The sequence below is a fragment of the Fundulus heteroclitus genome, chromosome 3, assembly GCF_011125445.2.
Source record: "Fundulus heteroclitus isolate FHET01 chromosome 3, MU-UCD_Fhet_4.1, whole genome shotgun sequence".
NCBI lineage: Eukaryota > Metazoa > Chordata > Actinopteri > Cyprinodontiformes > Fundulidae > Fundulus > Fundulus heteroclitus.
In genome coordinates, this window is record NC_046363.1 from 14,254,419 (window position 1) to 14,275,680 (window position 21,262).

General features: G+C 41.6%; 1 protein-coding gene across 2 annotated transcripts in view; it reads right to left on the minus strand.

The window, feature by feature from the left end:
* Positions 1 to 21,262, minus strand: part of grb10b (growth factor receptor-bound protein 10b) — a 93,274-nt gene that overhangs the window by 23,801 nt on the left and 48,211 nt on the right. For both annotated transcript variants that reach the window (XM_036130573.1, XM_036130570.1), the window contains exons 4-5: positions 20,863 to 21,157; positions 15,065 to 15,206 (exon numbers count right to left, since the gene is read on the minus strand). In XM_036130573.1, coding sequence (XP_035986466.1) covers positions 15,065 to 15,206; positions 20,863 to 21,157 — 437 coding nt within the window. The remainder of the gene's footprint in view (positions 1 to 15,064; positions 15,207 to 20,862; positions 21,158 to 21,262) is intronic.

Genomic DNA, 21,262 nt, shown 5'->3' on the forward strand with positions numbered 1-21,262 from the left:
TATATTTCATTTGTCTACGCAGGGACTTTCTCATCACGAGATAGGCGTCCAGTTTAGTCTATTTCTGGCCTCCCCTGATCATAAACACAGACCTTAAATGAACCATAGCTGCCTAGAAACTAAGCATCTGTTTGGTGGAGGCTAGGGGCGTAACGAGTGGCACAAGGTCTCGTGAAATTAAAACACGACATTTCTCCTGAAAGTGAAGTCTGTCTCTTGAGCTATTATCATAAGCGCTGGATATGGAGGGCTTCAAGCCTGGCGGCCGGTTTGAGACTGCTGTTGTGAAGAAAGACAGGAAGCAGTTCTCAGCTGTCATTCGACAAAGTCAGAGAATAAGGGCCGCGCTTCCACATTACTACTGCCGGCTACATTAACATTCAAGAAGTCATTCGAGAAATGTTTTGCACAGCAGCTTTTTGGGTATATGGCAGAAAAAGGAAAGGAATATAGACAAGGCTTAGGGTTGAGATGTAATATTGTGGGGAACTGTATGTTAACCGTTAAAATTTTAACAGGATAATTTACACTGAATGGGGACTTTTCCTTTACAGCAGAATCTGTAAAAACGCAATTCATTTCAATATTATTTATATAGCGCCAATTCATGAAACATGTCATCTCAAGGCACTTTCCAAAGTCAAATTCAATCAGATTATATAGATTGGTCAAAAAAAAAAAAAATCCTATCTAAGGGAACCTAGCAGATTGCATCAAGTCTTGACAAGCAGCATTCACTCCTGAAGGAGCGTAGAGCCACAGGGAGAGTCGTCTGCATTGTCCATGGCTTTGCAGCAATCCCTCATACTGAGCATGCATGATGCGACAACAGGATGGAAAAACCTCCAGTTCTGGGACGGAGTTAAAATTTGCATCAATCAGAAGCTTTGTAAATAATTAATAGCACTGATTGATTTTTATGAAACCACCAAAAGCTATTTGGCACAATAAGCACATTTTTTTTTTCAATTTTAACAAATTAATTAATGACTGAATCAATAAACAGACATACAGTTTGTATAACGACAACAAATAGCAGTTTCTACATCAAGTTACTGGAAACTGAAGTGCGGCGGTTCATCTAACCACATAGATCTAGTAAACTAGCAGCTTCACATGTAATACTTGTCTAAATATTAAAAACATGTTGGGGGAGAAAGTGTAATATTTTTTTTAGATTTTATAAAGTGGGATTTCTGTAGCTTAGTTGTTGTTGTTTTTTTTTCAAAAGAATTCAACCTCTTTGTGTCACTCTCTACAGTCACCGCATTTTAGTAGAAATGGGATTTTTAAATCCTCTACATGAAATCTATTTTTTCTTAACACCTCACCCTCCATTTTGAACGCTTCATAAATAACCAAAATGCAGCAAAGTAGAAACAGAATACCTTTCAGGACTAAAAGTAGGCGGGCGCAGCAACACAGACACAAGTTCAGATACATGGATAATTTCTCCTCACCTCGTCGGCACATCTCAATCGACCACCTATATTATCTGGCTTAAGATCTTTAAACGTAGGTGCTCCGCAGTAATAACAAGCAGTGTAGTTTCCTCTCAAATACAGCGGCACCTTACTTTTACTCCCTTCATCCAGTGCTTGCTAATCAAATTACAGTTTCTTTACATGGCGCTGGCCATTTTGCCAACATTTTTCACTCCCAAAAATCCAGAGTTGACAGCAGCAGTTTTTAAAACTTCTTTCAGCAGTCAGCTTTCAGACTTAGCAGCTCTGAAGGGGACCTGATTATAATTTTAGGCATGAAAGGCATCTTTGTGACACAGACATTTAAATTCAACTGAAGACATGTGAACTAAGTGTAGTGGTAATATTTGCATGTCCAACACCAGGACCAAAAACAATACTGGCTTCATTAGACCGGAACCTAAAAGTCCTGGACTGGAGCATCTCTTTTTATGCAACAAAAAGAATCAAAAACACAAAACATGAAGTTGCTGACTACCCACATTCATAGCAAACAATATGATAAAATTACTTTGCAAGTAATGATCTAGAGCCATACGCATACTTGCGTGCAGGCATACATCATTTATGTATGCTTGGACCCCTGAAACGTCCTGTCTTTTCACAGGCCATCAGTCTTGCCAGGGCGACACATTTAGCTCTAGCCGCTGCCTCCGCCTTTCCAAACTTCTGCGTGTTTCCAGAAAAGAGCTGGAAACCCCTGATTGCTGGATTTGGCACGCACGACCCACGTTGGCCCCCAAATTCCCGCTAACAAATAACCTCCATAAAAGACCTCTCTTACTGTAATGTCGTGCTGTGTGTGGTCTGGGCTGCCCCCGAAAATGTCCCAGATGATGAGGTGGAGACACAAAGACATGAACGGGCCTCGGACAATCGGCTGTCCCCACGTAGCGCCTGCAGTCAGCAGGAGCGGGGAAGCACGCCGCCAAAGAAATCTCTGCTGACTCATGAGGACGACCCAGTGAACTGTCCCGTCATCTAATTACGCCGTCGAATTAGGACCCTGGTTACAGAGGCCTGTCCAAGCTCCGTGAACCAGAAAAAGGTCCGGCGAGTTTAGCAATCTCCTTATGAATGCATTGATTAAATAAGGAGAGTTTTTTCCATTAACTTTCCAGCAAAGGGTTTTCCATCTGCACTCTGTACTACCACCATTAGAAAGAATCAAACAGGTTTAAAGGAAGATGAGAGATGGAGGATGACAATTAAGGCAATATGTGGAATAATGGATATAAAAAAAGACTGTGTGTACAGCAACCACCACACCAGTGTGCGTTCACTCCACACTAGCAGGTATCTAGCCCAAATCACCTGCTCTGTTGAAAAAGACTGGCTTGTTATGCTATCAGACTAACAACCCTTTGTGTTAAGGCCCATTCATACCTCACGTAAAAGACGGATACGTGTGGAGTGTTTCATACGTTCTAAACGTCGATTTTGTCCGTATTTTGACACGAAAATTGGGAGCTTACGATTACGGACGAAACGGATCAATACGGAGCAATACTACCGGAAACGGTGGGGGCGCTATTGAGTTTGTAGTACAACATGTCAACAAAATCACGAAGAAGGTTAGAATTCTGGGCTTTAAACAATGGTGAGATTCGAGGAACGACTTGCGGAGCTTTTCGGCAACTACCCACACATATGATGTGTCGTGTCCGGGGCACAGGGACAAACAAAAAGTTTACTTACGGAGCAAATATCACGTGTTGGACCGTCGCCATGTTTGATCAGTGACGAATCATTGGCGCCCAGCACTGCCACCTAGAGCAAATATTGGTTATTGCGCACCTCAACGGATGGAGGTATGAAGGAGTCAACGGATAGAACGTACGGACAGAAATACAGATGTGTAGGCCAAACGTAGGGTATGAATGGGCCTTTAGTCGGGCATTTGTGAAATGGAGCAAGGTCAAATTCAATTTTCAATGCAGGATATGTCAGGAAAATTAAGGTCAGACATTCAGACAAACTTTACATACAAGGGTTGTAATGAGAGCCTGCGGAACAAGACTTGACTTAATTAAAACTCCACAGTATTTTTCTTTAAAGTGAAGTTTGTCCCACGAAGCACGCAGTTGTTACTGTCAGCATCTTATGTAACTTATTTGGGAGTCCTGAATATGAGGCCGTGAGCCCCAGTATCTTTGTGAGACTCTTATTTTGAAGAAAATAGGTAGCTCCTGAGTTGTCCTGTCGTATTGACAGAGACAACGAGCAAAGATTTCATGTCAAGCTAGCAGACAGTATTGTTACAAAAGCATTGAAGAAGCCTTCACCACCTTCCAATCCTTTGCGCAGCAGCTTTTTGGGTAATTTGTTGAGAAAACAGACAGAGTGATAGACAAGCTATAGACAATTTGTAAGCATTGCGAAAAGATTTAGCCGCTAATGATACTAAGGAGCATCCTGTGGGTGCTTCCTGTTGGCGCTAAGATAAAAGGATATTTCACTGCTTTTGATCTACTCTAGTTCAAAATCAAATACTTAAACCGATCAAACTTCAAATAGAAAAAAAATCTAAATGATTTAAAACATAGTTGGAGCAAATGAAGCCTTTTCTATTTAATTTGTTAAAACACAAAGCACAAAATACTTTGGATGAGTCTGAGGGAGCTAGACTCAGATAGGAGCCTCAGATGAAGAGCAAGCAAACCTGGGTTCATTTCAGATCTGTTTCACCTCTGGCCGACATATGAACGGGTTGGAATTCACAGAGGAAACACGCACGACAGCAGACATTTTACCAACATATATTAATGGGAGTAAAGCCTTTCTGTCACTGACTGCCAGCACATTCTGGACAGCAAATGTTCTCTTAGACCACTGTTGATCTGAGATTATTGTCCAATTATAGTGTGTGTGTGTGTGTGTGTGTGTGTGTGTGTGTGTGTGTGTGTGTGTGTGTGTGTGTGTGTGTGTGTGTGTGTGTGTGTGTGGTGGGGGGGGGGAGCTATGGATGGAGCAGAGACATTCTAATTGGGCAAAGAAAGAGTGACAATGCTGCCTGGATTTTGTGAATAGTGTGGCGATGGTCCATTTGCTCTTTGGCGAGGCTTGGCAGTGGCTGTGTGGTTACAGATTGAATTTAACCTAACAAGCTCAAAATATTTTCTGCATTACATTTCATTTGTTTGATGAAAAAGTGTTTTTTTTTTATTAGTGTTGTAGATGCAGCAAAACACTAAAGTGTTTTAGTGTTTTAGATGCAGCAAAGAGAGAAACATCTTATTGTGAACTAAAAGCAATACATATTTATGACTAACAGGAACTGAATAAAGAAAACTGCAAAGAGAAGTACTGCTTTACTACAGAAACCGGGTGTAGGTAAAGGGCTGTGCTAGTCAAAAACAATTGCAAGCTATTTCAAATATAAAATCGTCACTAACACATACTTTTGATATATATGTATTTAAAAGTTGGCACTTTCTGACAGTATAGAAACATTTTTAGTTACACTTCTTTTCTTTTTGGTTGTTGCTATGTTTCAGTAAAAACAGGTGGTTACAACCCTTTCCAGTTTTTTCCTCAGAGCTTTCTTTTTTCTGACTGAAAATCTCTTTTAAAGTTAAACAACTGCGCAAAATACGAAAATTGATTTTCAATTTACTCTTTACGCTTTACTGTTAATGCATGTCATTGTAGCATCACATTTTCTCAGTCATAAATCTTTGGATAACCCCCACAACTTTACATTATTTTTCACATTTCTGTCCCCTTCGGTGGAGCACTTCCTCTCCTGTTTTGCTAATTCTTGGTTCCTACATTCCTCTGCCGTTCACAGCTGAAGTTTCACAAATCTGAGCTGTCCTACTTTTTCCAGAGAGAGAAAGGGAGAGGATGGGGAGAAGGCTAAAAGAGAGGGAAATGCAGTCTGTATGACCTACATGAGTCCAGAAGCTGTGTTTAGTTCTGGCCAGATGAAATAGCTAGAGGCGGCAACATAGCTGTCTTTGTGCGACACCCGAACACAAGCAAACACGGACATTTGCATATTCAAAGCTGTATGTACACTCTTGAGAATAAAAATGATTATAAAAAAGCCACACCTTTAACTTATTGTACAAAAACTAAACATCTCCAAATATATGAACCTAAATAACTTCAGAGCAATTCTTAATTCATTTTATATACTTGACTACCACCTTGAATTTTCTAGGGTATTCAAATTAGTATCTGGAGTAAATTATCTGTATGCGTTCACCTGGGAATAAATTAATCTCACAAAGCATTGACATTAGGGAGCAGGACCCAGGAATGGACCAATAAATATTTTCATTCGTTGTTCCATCCAATAAAAATGCACCCACTCAAAGAGAGTGATGTTAATTGCTGTCACAGAAGCAATAGGCGATCAAACATTTCTAATTTGTATTCTATAGTGAGCATAAATCTAAACTAACCATGCACATCACCCTGGAAACACCATCCCCATGGAGACACGTGGTGGTGGTGGTGGCGGCATCATGCTGTAGAGAAACTTGTCAGAGTTGATGGGATGATGGATGGAGTCAAATACATGGTAAATCAAGAAGAAAATGAGTAATAGAATGTAGAGTGTTGCCAATGTCCTCGCATGCAATGAAATAAAACATGTTATACAGTGTTAAAAGAATTTAAAGGAACACTTTGAAAACATATCCGATCTCAACCCAATAAAAACCCATTCTGGATCTCGATACTGATACATTTTTGTGCGGAATGTTGTATATATATATATATATATATATATATATATATATATATATATATATATATATATATATATTGTTTGTTTGTATATCTGGAGTGTGTAAAGCACATCATTTCCCTCTGAGATTATAAAAGTATTTCTGATTCTGATGTGTTAGGAATCAAAGGCTGTCACTTCATTTGATGACAATGATCAACCCAAAGATGGCTTAATCCAACGTCACCAAGAAACTAAAACTGAAAAACCGATGTGCAAGGCTAGTCCAATTTGCCGAAACGTTGTATGGCCCCGCCGTGCTTGTATGCATGCCTGAAAATGTCAGGACATGCTCCTTAGGATATGATGGCTAGTGCCAGGGGTTCCCCCTCCAAGATCGTAACCAGGTCAGCTTGTTGTGTCGGATGATGGACCCAAACATGATGTCCCAGAGATGTTATATTAGCATTAAGGACAGTCAGTGGTATACTGCTTGCATACTTTTACCAAATGATCTTGAGCATTATCATGCACTTGAAGGTGCCCAGGACCCACCGCACCAGTCAAAGGTCTAGCAATGAATCTGGTGATTTCATCGGATACCTAATGCCAGTCAGAGTGCCATATTTTATCCTGCACAGGTCTGTGCATCCCTCCAGGGATATGCCTTACCAGAACAACACTGACCCACCATCAACCTAATTACGCTAAACAATGTTGCAGGTCTGCTTTCAAAAGAACAGGACAATAGTGCCAAACCCATGAGTTCCATGGTGCCGGGCAATGAACACAGCATCTGATAGAGGACATCCGGCTCTAAGGCCACCCTCATGAAGCCTGTTTTGATTAGTTCGATTGGACACATTCACGCCAGTGGCCCTCTAGAAGTCAGGCTGTAGGGCTCTGGCAACAAAGGCGCATATACCCATCCTACTGATGGGTTTGGGACCTCCAATTACCCTTTACAGCCCTCCTAAAGTAACTGACTGTCTCCTGGAATCTCTTCCATGTTCCTAAAAGATATTGAGACTTTGTTGAGAGAAACGGCAAACCTTCTGGCAATGGCATACATTGATTGCTAAACTTTTTTTATTCCGTCATGATACACAGAAATCGGTGACATATCCTAGATGCCCTAGATGCCCCCGGAAATCGGGGGCATCTAGTCACCCTACCGGAGGGGCGAAGTGATATTACACACTTAGGAAGAATATTTAGTTTGCCTTATAATCCGGTGCGCCTTATAGTCCAAAAATACAATAATACAATTCCCCAGTGCTTAGACACTCATGAACTATCATTCAGTGCAGCTCTTGGTTACAGGTGACCAACATTTTGCACGACAATTAAATTTGTACAAGTAAGGAACTGCTTCTCTGATTCTAATGGCCTTTGTCTGGTGCCAATTTAACAGGCCAATTTTTTTAAACCAACCCCTTCCCCAGACTAATCATCTGAGCTTACTTTAGTTTCTAAACAGAACATGTGTTTGTGGCTGTTTGTGTTAGTGTCTCTGTTGCAGTAGGGCAGTAGCAGGTCTAGCTCGCAGGTCCAAGCATGTTTCCATTTAGCAGCTTGGGAAGAATATAGCACTGACACATGAGATGTTCCAGACTAAACCGCAACCTGCCTGGCTCGCCTCCAAGTCAGATTTGTACGACAGCAGAGAAAAATTTGTATTTCACAACAGCGAATGTTACAAATGCACTCGGTCACTCAATGGTCTGTATGTAAGCAGGTTTGCTTATGTCTGAGAGTGGAAGAGTGCAGTATAAAAAGGTTCCTGTAGTGCTGGCAGGTTCTTTTTACCTCTGCTACAATGCATGCAAGTGAAGAACTGACTGTGAGACTAGAAACAATACGAAGAATAAAAGGCCCAACATGCCATGCATGGTTTAGATAAATGCACATGAATGCACACATGGACAAACTCAATAAAACGGCATGTTTAGTGGTATTATTTATGTTTGCAAATAATCACAGACAGATAAACCATCTAAGGCACAAATACACTTTGAATCAGACTTATATGTGCTGCCAGAATCACATAAACTTTGCTATCCTGTCATTACATTGCACAAGTGCCTGTGTGTGTGTGTTTAATTTCACGTTGGGATCCGAAGAAAAGCGAGCAGGCTAATGGATGAGTGAGCTAGCAGATTTCTGGCGCTCCCTCACCTTTGATCTCCGCACAGCGCGCCTTGCAGAACGCATCAGCTCGGCAACGAGAAGCAGAGCTCACACAGACGTAAACACACCGTCAAGCTCTCTCGCCGGGGCACATGCAAAAGCGTTTCTGCTCGTAAAGCCGAGCGTGCATGCACGTTACGCCCACACCGCATGCACAAAGATACACGTACCCCGCTTTTAAACACACACACGCACACGCACGCACGCACACACACACACACACACACACGTATCCACATGGCCACAGATGTTTTCACACATCGAGGCCAACAGTTTGGCCACTGATAGCATTCCAATGTTTTACAGTGGAAAAATCTGCCCTTTGACACACAAACTACTCCCAACATGGTAACAGCAACAAAATAACATGGTTCTCTGCAGCAAGGAGGCGCCAATCCATGGCCATGGTTTACATGTAGTGTATTTATAGTAACATGCTGACGATTCCTTTTAAGTACCGTAACTGAACTTAAGTAAAGTCACTTTTATTAAATCGGATAAATCTGGTAATGCTTTTTCTGCAGTTATTGCTGCTTCACAGATTATGTTCTGTCGCTGTATTTTCTCTTCATAGAAATTACACCTGGGCCTGAACTTCTTGGTTTAGCTGTTACCTTCCTGGCGGGGGCGATTGGCAAAGATAGATTTCACTATTTGCTCAGAGCCCACCTGTTTAGCTGTGTCGCTCTCCTGAATGAAGTCACTAAAGGAGTTAGACACAGAAGTTCAACCTTCCTTTCATTGCTTTCTTCTTCTTAAAGGGGAGTCCCTCTTTCACACTGTCCTAAAGTGCCTCAGTGTGGGGAATTGCTGCTCAGCAGAAATTGATTTACAATCAATGACGCAATGCACCATCCTGGGAATCCTTAAATAAAATAATTACGAAAAGCTTTACTAGTTAGTATTATAATATGAATTTTACTGCATTGTAATTTAACCAGGATAAAATTGGGATGTATGTAACTGAATTTTAATTTCCCTATATAAGTAGACTTATTTCATCAAATATTTATTTATAGAAAATTGATATGTTTGTCTTTTAAAGTGTGTTGAGGTTCTAGTTGTTGTGAACTGGGTCTATGTAAATAAAATAAAAGGAACTGAATTAAATTAAAGAATGTCCACAAAATGTAACTTTACTCATGCTGACGTTTGCGTATGATTTTCAACGACAGTAGATCAACGATTTTTTGTAAGTTTGACAAAAAAAAAAAAAAGGTTTCTACTGATAAACAACATCAACCCATTTGCCACTGGAGCCAACCAAAGTAGATTATGATAGCAAGCAATTTTTAAAACCTCCTTCACAGTGCAGAAAACTATGACGCTTCACTAGCTCTGATACATTTTTTTCCTGCTACTCTGCAAATAAGCAGTCGCTCATCTGCACTCACAATTAACTCAGACTAACATTCCAACCTTGTGTTACTCCTCCATATGTCCATGGACTGCACTACGCCCTGGCCTGGTCTAGCTGCAGGCTTTGACTAAAGCCATATTTACACTACCCTTGTTAAACCGATCCGTGCCGAGCTCGGTCCGAGCTTGGATCAGTTAACCAAGCCGAGCTTGGTTCTGACAACCGTATACACGTCACGCTATCTCGGTTCCTTGGTTTCCTCGCCTCCTAGTGACGATCTGCGGTACTACTGCTCTCTGGGTTTGAAGGAAGGACTCAAACAAATAAAAATGGCGGCGTGTGTAACATTCAGGCAGTTATGCTTGGTGATACGTCGTTGTTTGCGGCGAGTCAGGCGAAGACAGCAACCATTGGTGAATTTACTTGACAGAGTCGGCTTTTTGGAAGTGAATAAGACAAACGAACGTCTAATAAGGATTTACAGACGCAAGAAACAATGACAGATGCTGAGGCTCATCACACTGCTAAGCAGAATAATCACTGGAAATCGTGTGGCACGGTAGGGAAGCTAGTATTTTTATGAATGTCTGAAATGTCAGCTGACCGCACGGAGATAATGCGGTCTGCATTATCTCTTCGTTATCAGATAACTGAGATAAGGAAAAACCGAGCCGAACCCACCTCTGGAACTGGGCTGCATTTAGCTTGGTCCGGTTGTGTCTAGCTCGGTTCAGTTCAGTTTGCGTTCCATTTACACTCAATAGTTATCTCAGTTACCGAGCTCAGACTGTTCTCGGCACGGTTAAAAAGGGGTAGTGTAAACGGGGTATAAGGAACCCTCCACACTACATTCTTACAGCCCCAGGAATCCTTGACCTTGCCATCTGACCTGGTAGGTTTCAGCACCCCAACCACTGCTTTCAGTGTTGTTGTGCCCTGCACTAATTTTTTTCCCTTGTCCCTCCTTGACAGTAAACATGATGATTCTATACTATAAGATTCTGTTGCAACATTAATAAACCACAAAAATCGCACTATGGGAGTTCTGTGCATGCTCTGTTCAGTCACACAACTGAATTAGATCAACGCTTTTATGCTTATGAAAGCATTTTGTGGACAGAAAGGCACACACTGTCGCATAGATAAAGATAAGGATACACATTATAAACGTGCAAGGGAGTAGGAGACACCAAGGGAGATTAAGAAGACCATGTTTTATCACAAAGTTAAATTGTCCAGAGCATATTCAATCCGAGTAAATTTAATTTAACAAAGCCTTGAAGAAATATTGTCTTCCCAGAGAATACAGTGAAAAAGGCAAGCTGGGGAGATGAAGGCTGGGACTTGAGAAATGAGGGAAGACATGGGTGGGGGTTGGTGACTGAGAATCATATGGTCATGTCAAACAGCTTGGCCAACGATTCCTGACAGCCCCGCACTACATCCTCATGTCTCCCTCGCAGAGGCCAAGGAATGAAGCAAGGAGGAGCAAAGAGAGACAAGCACGAGAGTCTGTCAGAAAGCGCCGGGAGGTTGGAAAATTCTGTAAACTTAAACAGAGAAACTGAAAAGCAATTTGGCAGTGGATGTGTGGAGGGCGGCAGGACGGATAGACACAGAACTGACGAAAACAAAAAAACAAAACAACAGCCAGGACAGAAAGAGATAAGCATAAAGGGGGGAAATTAGTCACTAAGCAGGGGACATGTGGTTCTAATGATGAAGGTCAAAGGTCTTGGAGAGTGGGCACAATAATTTACCTTCTCCAGATCCCTCTTGTCAAACCTAAAACAAATCACCGTCTCCTTTATGAATCCTAACCACTGGGAAGCAGATTAAACATTTTTTCTCCCCCTTAGAGTTAGTGCTCCGCATGTCTCTAAAGTTGGACCTTTGGGGATTTGAGTGTGAGAAGGCTCCTTGGTTGAGTTCTCGGTGGAAAAAAGGTGCTGAGTTAAATTTCCACAGTAGAACAACTACAATGAGCCATACTTTCCATTGCCATCAACAACAGAGAGACACTGCCAGTGCTGTAAATAGTTTGCAGAGCTCACAAAGGGGCTTGAGAGTGTAAACACACATGGGCCTAAATGACTAAAACACCCGAATGAATGGATGGATGGATGCGCAGCACTCTTACATGAGTTTACATGTGTTTATATACAGTGCGTATGCACTGTAAACACAAACAATCAATTAAAATTTCCATTGCTGTCAAGAGCATTATTCTTTTTCAGCAGTTTGGAAATTAAATCTATGGAGGAAAAGTTCATCCCCCTCCATATGTCTTAGGTTGTATGCAGTCTTAAGCAGTTTTGATATTCAATCATGCTGTGTAAGACTTCTTTATGGTTTAATTAAATTTGTGATTTTAATATAATTGACCAAACTAATTAATGATAATTAAATAAAAATAAATGTAATTAATTAAAACACCTGACAGTTCTCAGCTTCAAATACCTGTTGTTGAGGTTAGGGTTTATATTATAAACTTAATATATCACAATATATTTATTAATTTCGGTCGATACAATATAATTATGATATCAATATAAAAAAAGCCTAAGAAAGATTGCCAAGCATGCCCAGAACAGATGCCTGTACAAACTTATGATAATTATTTTGCCATGTTAATAAAACTCCTCCAATATAATTTTCAATTAAATTTTATTTATATAGCGCCAGTTCACAACACACGTCTTCTCAAGGCACCAATCAAATCATATAGATTGGTCAAAAAGTTTCCTCTCTAAGGAAATCCAGCAGGTTGCATCAAGTTGCATTCACTCCTCCTGAAAGAGCATAGAGTCTCAGTGAACAGTCCTCTGCATTGTCCATGGCTTTGCAGCAATCCCTCATACTGAGCATGCATGAAGTAACAGTGGAGAGGAAAACTCCCCTTTAACAGAGAGGAAAAACCTCCAGCAGAACCAGAACCAGGCTCAGTGTGAACGGTCATCTGCCTCGACCGACTGGGGGTTATATAACATTTTAGAAATATCTGCTTTGAAAAAAAAAAATACATTAAACCCCGAATATGAGTCAGTGACAATTGCTATATTCATGGATTGTAATGTATACTGAATTATGGGAAATGTCATATCACCGTTGTTGAATAAAGTGATCTTGCAATATATTGATAATGAATTATTGTCCAACCCTGCCACACACATCAGTTGGTCCTATTTATTCCCTTCATAGGCATCCTAGAGCTGTCCCGTGAAAAATACTCTGCTGTGATTACAGGAGGGTCCTGCAAGCCAGTTACCTCTACTCGTACTTCTCCCGTACCTCCCTCGACTCTCTGCTTCACTCCCTGGTTTTTACTGTGCTACTGACAGTCCATGTGAGAATGACATTCCAGATCCTGAGCCACAAGCTACAATAAACTGCCGTCTAATTATTTACGAGCCTAGCCTGCTTCACTTATTTACAACCGGAGCACAGCAAGTCATTAAATTCACAACAAGTTTGTACTACAATAAACTTTGACCTATTTACTATAAGAACAAGCTGAGCGGCTGAGTTTGTACCACAGCTTGTGATTCAAGCTTAAAAAAAAAAAACTCTAAAGACAAAAACATTCCCACTAACAGACAACAAAACCAACTGAAGCTTCCAAAGCCTCTTCCCACATTAACCGGTACCATTTATTTATGTAACTCATGGTGATTCAAACACCAAACCTCTCCATGTTTGGGCGCTAAGTGGATGGATGACGTGGGTTCATCAATCCACCAAGTGAAAACTGAGATGACATCTGAGAGGGAAAAAGGCCGTGCATATTAAAGTCAGGCTTGTGCTTCGGCCTGAAAGGAATTAACTGGAACTGCAGCGTGTGATTTTGGAGCAGTAGTAGAAGCAATGAAAAGAAAAGCCCCAGATCCCAGCCAGGGGGAGCATTTATGAGAAAACGTCTGCCCTCGTATTACTGTAAACCGCTATGTTGCCGTAACCAGAATTGGCTGCTTCCACATGAGGACCATTAACCGCGCGAATGGGGGTGGGTGGGGACCTGACTTCCAGTAACAGATACGACAGCAGAAGTGCAGACAGACGTGTGTGCAGGTACATGAACACCCAAACACTTAGCTCCTCACTTCTTTGTTTTTCCACAAAGCAAAAAAAAAAAAAAAAGCAAAAAATAAATAAAAGATTACAAGCAAGTGATCTAATACATATACGCTCAACCGCACCTTTACTAGGCACCTGTGCAGCTGGTTGGGATCAAACACAGTTCCTCAGCCAATTACATGGCAGCATTTCAATGCATATATACTTGTTTAAACATGGCAAAAACTACGTGGTTGCTAAAGTTCAAACTCACAAGAGCTCAGGTGTTCAGAATACCATCAATGAATGCACATCACGTCTAAGCGGATGAGCTGCAGCTGCAGAAAACTGCCCCAGGGCTGCAGTTCAGACACACAAACCTGGACAGTAACAGAGTACCCATAATCCCCCAGAACTTCTTTTGTGATAGACCGACGAAAAGAATGCAGAACGTTCTTCCACTATTGCCCCGGAGTTTGCTCAAGCCATAAACCTATCGACTCTGACCTGCTTCTTTATTTTAGCTGACAAAAACAGACCCCACAGCATGATGCTGCCGCTATCTTTTCGCAGTGGAAAATGGTGCGTTCTTGGTGATTTGTTAGTACCACACATGGTATTCTGTGTGTAGGCCAAACAGCTTGGTCTTGGTTTCATCTGGCCAGAGAGCATGTTTTTCCAGAAATGTGCTATGTCCCTTTCATTGCTCATGGCAAACTCAAAATAGGACTTTGTATGCCTTGCTTTCAACAATTGCTTTCTTCTTGACCCCCTTCTGTCTACAATTTGTGGAGCGTAAGACTACTAGCTGCCCCATCGACAGATCGACGCGCCTGGGCCGTGGGTCTCTGCAGCCCGACCAGAATTAAAGTGCGGCCCTTGGCTGCTTCTCTTATTGATCTCCTTCCCTTGTGCCCAAGTTTAGGAAGACAAACAGTTTTTTTTTGTTTCAGTTATGATGCACCATTTTTGGATACAGGATATTAAGGGCTTGGAATATGAACACCATCAGTTTCACTGGATTCCACTGAGGGGTGTCAGATTAAAGAGGTTTGAATGCAAATGTGCACCACAATGTTGCGTTTTTCATTTGTAAAACAACATTTCTTATTCCTTCTACTGAGAAATCATGCACTACTTTGTGTGGGTCCATCACAAAATCTCTATCCTGCCTGCAATTTGTGGTTCAAAGGGGTGTGAATACCTTTGCATGGCTCTGCGCTAAGCAAAGGCAGTGCTTTTGTGTCTGGTGCGGCTGAACGTATGAAGGTCTTTCCGGATTACCTCCTAGTGTGTACTCACATGTTTGCCTGAAGAAGGTTCTCCAGGAGGTAGTGACCCAGGACTGAGGACTGGGGAGCTCTCGGGGCTGCAGAGCTCGGGGAAAGGGTTGGGAATGGCCGGGAGAGAAGACGTCCTGAACTGCTCCTCCTCCTGCAACTTCCTGAACACAAAAGAAATGAAAAAATAAATAAATAAACAGGACAGAAATTGGTTGGTTCTTTTGTGAAGTTCGCAGTTTCTTGCTTGTTGTTTAAGCAACAGCATAAACCAACAGCATGACCTCGAGGTGCCTCTGAAAAAGTGAAATGGGAAAAGTTTCAAACGAGCTGCTGAAACATGGAAAATTAGTGGTGGGAGAGACCCACTGCGGTCTCATCTGTGTTTCTGTCTGATCTGGCCGTAATGAACGGTCCCGAAGCAAGTGGAAATCACAGCCTCCCATAGCCTGCACACTAATTTTTCCTTCAATTATTTACCCCGCATCAATTCTAAATCAAGACATCACATTAAAGCAGATTTTTGAATAAAACAGATGCAGTGCGAGCCTCAAAGGTTTTTTTTTTTTTTTTTTTTTTGGACAGATGGGTTTAATTTCCTTTTTTCTTTTTTTTTTAAATGAGCTAGTCACTTAGTAAAATTTCAGATCGGAAGTTGAAAAAAAAAAAAAAACATTGCGAAAGCCTTTTTCTGCAATTCTCTTTGTCTATAGAACCCAGCGAGTTCAAAAGGGATCAGGCCTTTTGATGTCGTCCCATATGAGACTGAGAGTAGGGTTATCCAGAGGTCAGTCCTGTATAATAGGAACTTCGGAGCCTGCATATGTGTGGGTGTGTGTTTGAGACACAGACACAGCGCGAGAGAGAAAAAGAGAGAGAGAGAGCGCACTCATAAGAAAGCATACTCTATTACCTGATCATCCCATTCTGTTTCTCTCATTCAGTCCGAAGGCGAAAAACAGGAACTGACACCGGCTTCGCTTTGAACCTGTTTGTGTGTTGCGTATAGTTCTGCAGCCTGATTTGGTGTGCGTGTAAGTGTGTGTGTGTCTGTGTGTGTGTGTCTGTGTGAGCATTCCTACTTCCAAATGCACACATGTAGGGAGAACTCAAACAAAAATGAGAGTTTTTGCTTTCTCCCCCTGCTGGTGTAGTCTGAGGCAAAGAAGGAGTGACAAGGAGGAACGGGTCATTCACAGGTTACAGACTAGAAACAGGGAAGAAACGTTATACCCAATTATAAAGAGTGTGTGAGAGTGTGCAGGGAAAGCTTTATTCTTAAACGAGCAGAGAAAAAAGGCTTCGGCTACGCATCAGCGTGTGGCTATGCGTGGGTACCGGGAGGCTGAAGGCAGTTTCAGCCCGAAGTTTGTTGCCGTACTTTTTCTGCCACCGTTACAAATGAATCGCTATTTAGACTTTGAAAAGCTCTTTTCTCCTTTCTGTCCTTCCAACTGTAGACTCCTGCGGTAGATACGGTTTTGACCTGTTTAGTTCTGAAAGTAAAAATCCCACACAGAAGCACTGCCTGATATGCTTGTGATATACTTTCTTTTCCTGACAGCCACCTAAATTGTGGAGATGGACACAGAAACAGCCTGGTGATGGGAATCGGGCTATTTCCGACGCACTCTGCCCTGGCTGATAAAACTAAAAACCAGATTGTGTTTTTTTTTTTTCCCAGATCACTGAATGCACCATATGCTATAAGCATGAACAAACATCTTTGGTGTAGAAGCTGAAACTTTTAGACTCTCTAGCCACTTTCAATGTCAGTGAGGTGTTTCAAAATGAGGTCACAGGAAGCACAAAAGGTAGACGAAGCTGGTAGAATGGAACGAGCAGTTTCTCCGGGGGGGGGCATGTCGGCGGTCCATTCAGGCCGCCCCGATAAGAAGCTACACCTGGTTTGAACCCGCTCTTTGTGTCCTGCCCAAATGCGAACTGGGAACCTGCGTCTGTAGGGGGTGTGTCCTGGCTTTTTGGCCGGTCATTTTCACCCATTTTTCTATCCAGTCAAAATCCCTGATTGGTGCATCTCCATCTGCCAATTACTTTTGGCAGATCCAGAGAATTACTTGTGTGCAACAGAACACAAAATGTGTTAAACTCTTAAATGCACACTTTACAATGCCCAGCACCATTATTCTAAAACAAATCTATCTAAACAAAGGACATAAATACAAGCTGTAAACCCCTCCTTCTATAGGAATCACAATACATGAACCTAGATATTTTCAACTAATCCACACTTTACAGGGAATAAAGGAAATGTCATCACAGCTTCCCTGTTTTTTTTTTCCTTTTCTTGCCCCTTTGTTATGACTCTCTCAAGGGATTTGTCAGGGATCTTTCGACTTCAATCCCATATCTGACAACCTTGAGATGAATCCACTTGTGCTTAAGAGAAATCTTTGGACGTCATTGAGAAGGCCCGCAAATTTTGTCTGTGGTCTCCCAGTCAAAACAAAGCCCTGGGGTTCAAATTACAGATAAAGGGTGCAACAGATCCGCTGAACGACACGCGGCGTTTCTGCACCATTAGAGGTAGTCTGAAGAACAGCAGCTTAGGGAGTTGTAGAAAACTGGCGGAAGGTATTCTAACGTCGGCCGCTTAGCTAAACCGGGTAATCTGAAACAAAAGGACTTCATCAAGGCGAATTAACGGTGATGGATGACCTTTAATCAGGAGGAAGTTTAGCGCAGCAATATTAGTCAGGTCTTTTTGGTAGAGCGGTTAAATTAAACGGCTAAGAACTAAAAGCTAGATGGTACCCGAATGAAAGCGGGATCACAATATGCAAAAATGTTCTGATCTGTATAGACAAGGGTTATATTGTTTGACCACAACATCGATGTAAAGCAGTCAGTCAAACAACATTACAGCAGGGGATGTTTTGCTGCAACTGAACTGGCAACTTAGTTAGGATCCGTGATGCAGAGAAGTCTCAGCTTTGGTCCGAGTCTTCTGGTTTTAGGGGATGGCAGGAATGTATATTTCAACCAGACAGTAATGTGGGTCCAAAAGAAAACTGTGGCGATACAGAGCGAGTTTCAGCCTGAACTCGGGGAAAGTATCCAAGGACTCACAGGCCTGAAGGAGCTTGAATGTTTCTATCATGATAACGTGCACAAGGCTTGTAAAATCATTCCAAAAAAGATCTGAGATAACGCTTGCTGCCACAGATGAAGTGGGTATACTTGCAAAAATGCGATGTCGCATATTTAGAAGATACAGAATTGACTAAGAACTTTTCTCTTTGTCATTGAGAAAAAAAAAATTGCAAGTGAGCGAGAAACAGATTGATCAGCCGGACAGTTGGTTAGGATCTTTTTGACTTTTTAGAATCTAGGTCACATCTGAAAATACCAACCTATTAGAAGACTGGAAAGTATGTGGGGTGCACGGTGCTGGTAAATCCTACCTATAAAACTCCAAAAGGAGTTCTGATGATAGCGAGAAGGAAAGATCACATTTCTCCAGTCTTAGTTTATGTTCAGGGGGCCCTTGTTCTTAATTGTAAAGATCTGAATGACCAGGCTCTATTTGATCCTAAATAACTCACAGTTCCTCATATTCCTGACAGAGCTCTCAGACTGCGTGTTTACTGAGGCCTGCTATAAGGCCTGGGCGATTTTGCCGAAAATCAAAATTGCGATTGATTTCAACCATAATTGTGATTCCGATTTAATTTAGACTTTTCTCTAAGCAAAAAAATTGCCATCAGATAAAGATGTTTGTAAACAAGGATTCATTAAAACAAGAATTTTAACTTTTAATCAGAATATTCTTATTCAACAGAATAGCTTGTTGAGTTGGACATCAACCCTTGTTGAACATAAAGTGCAACCAACAAACAAGTCTCTTTATTAAACAGTTTGACCACTACTTAATGCTATGGGGAGAATCCTGAAAGTTTCAGGTAAAGTGTTGATTATGTAAACTCTAAAACAAGTAATAAAATTAGATTATCTCACTGCTGCAATTCTCTTCCCTTCCATGTGGAGGCAAACCCACTTTAAACATATTACTGACACATAAAGACCGCGTCTGATCCTTTAATTGTTACTTAGCTAAAAATTGCAGACCTCAGCAATTTGGAAATTGTGGTTTTTAAAATTGTGATAATATTGCAAATGCGATTAATTGTCCAGTCCTACCTGCTAATGTGGTTTGTAACGGTAGAATGAAAGAGATGTTTCTTAGTAATTGTTGAATCAGGTCCCAGCTTAAAACAGGAAGACAGACATTCTCCATCTACTGTCAAGGCTAGCTCAAAACCGGCCTGGTTCAAGTTAAACATGCCGTCAGTACTGCTGCTATTTCAATCTGGAGAGACTCAGACGGAGAAAGAGATAACGATTAACAAATTTATTTGACAAAATGAATAATAGTTCTTTGGCGCTCGGGCCCCGGCTGAAGATTTGAGCAGTGAATTCCGACGAATTCAGATGAGCTCATCAACGCTGAATAGGGATGCTCCCCGGGGCCCGACACTGGTGGTGGAGGTTGGAAAAGATGACGTCTTGGAATGCTGGTGGAGAAGGGGAGGAGGTGGGTCGAGCACAGCTGGAAAGCGACAGGCGGCGAGGGTGTGGAGCCTTTTAAACGGAAGCTTGATTGAAGATTGGAGAAAGCGGGTCGAGGTCCGGAGATGAAGATGACGCAGTAACAGGTAGGCGGAAGTCTTCCAGCTTGAATTTGCGCCTAGGCTTCATATTCCTAAACTGCTACAGCAGGAGGTTAGCACCTATTATTCCTCAGGTACTCTTGATGTACACAATTTTTTTTGCTTTGTTTTTAACTTTATTTTTCCTCTCTCAATATGTTTGTCTATGTGTATTTTCTGCAAGCCGATCAAGGCGGATTACGGCCAATTTTGAGCCTGATTCTGGTCACGGTTTCTACCCGCTTAAAAGAAACTGTTCCTTTCGACTGTTGCCCTGTACTTGCTCAGGATTCATCTCATTGAAAGTTTTGGATGGAACATGAACCTTACTGAAACTGACATGATGGTAATTGGATTTGAACTGGATCTGCGTTTTATGTAAAGTGCCTCAAGATTCCTATTGTTGTGATTTGGGACCATGTGAATAAACTAAACTGAACTAAAAGTAACTGAAACTACATCTTTTTGTCAATGCACTTCCTTCCAGAAGATTACACCAAAGGAGATCGCCTTCTGTACCAAAAATATACGCTAACTTGTGAAGGTTAAATTTTGTGTTTACAGCCAAAATGATTTGGCCTAAATTATACTGAAGCTTTTTAGAAAAAGGAGCTGTTGAGGGATAATAATGTGTACTGGCTTCCATAAGGCCCTGGATTAAGTTACAGGCAGTTAATTTTTTTTTATCAATGTCTGATCAAATCTAATCTGTAACACTACTAATCTCTTATATTTAAATGCCTAAAACTAACAAATAAATGAGCTTAATCAATCTACCATTGGCTGCACTCACTTTTAAACACGGACACAGGCCAAGTTAAAAACTCGGCCATCAGTATAGGGTTAAAAAAATTCAGATAAAGTAGTTTTCAAAACATGACAAGCTTGAGTGCACAGTGATGCAGTATAAAAGCAGAATAAAAAACACATAAAATCACCTGAATAAGCCTTCTAGGCTTTTCTCTAAATTATGCAAGCTAAAAAGTCCCCGTTTATGAAGCTTGTGGAAGATGCTTTGTTCTACTGTTACCTTCACCGTAACAGTAGAACAACCTCAGGTTAACTTTCAACAGATTATAGACAGGTTTATTAAGTAGGCATAAAATCTGAATTTCTGAGAATACAAGAAAAGTTTGGGTCCCACACTAACCTGACAGCGAGGATGTGCATGGGCTGGGAGCGTCTGAGCTTAGTCTGAGGGGGGTCCACATTGGAAGAGGAGGAGGATGAAGGCTCTGGAGAGGCTTGGCTCTGAGAGGAGTGGTGATGCCGCGGTTGGTTGTGTTGCGTGTGATGATGATGGTGGTGGTGGTGTTGTGAACAAGTGCTCTGTCCGTTATGCAGTAGCGGGGTTATCTCCGTCTGCTGGCCGCTGCAGGTGGAGTACAGGCTCTCCAGCGACGAGTTCATATCATTGACCAGGGCCTCTAAGTCAACGTCATCGTCTGTAAGACAAAAACACGGACCACTTTAGAGAAGCAGTGCGGCGACATTCGGTGCTCTTTGACCTCTTCATTTTGTCGCGTCACAGTAAACCTCCAAGTGTGAGT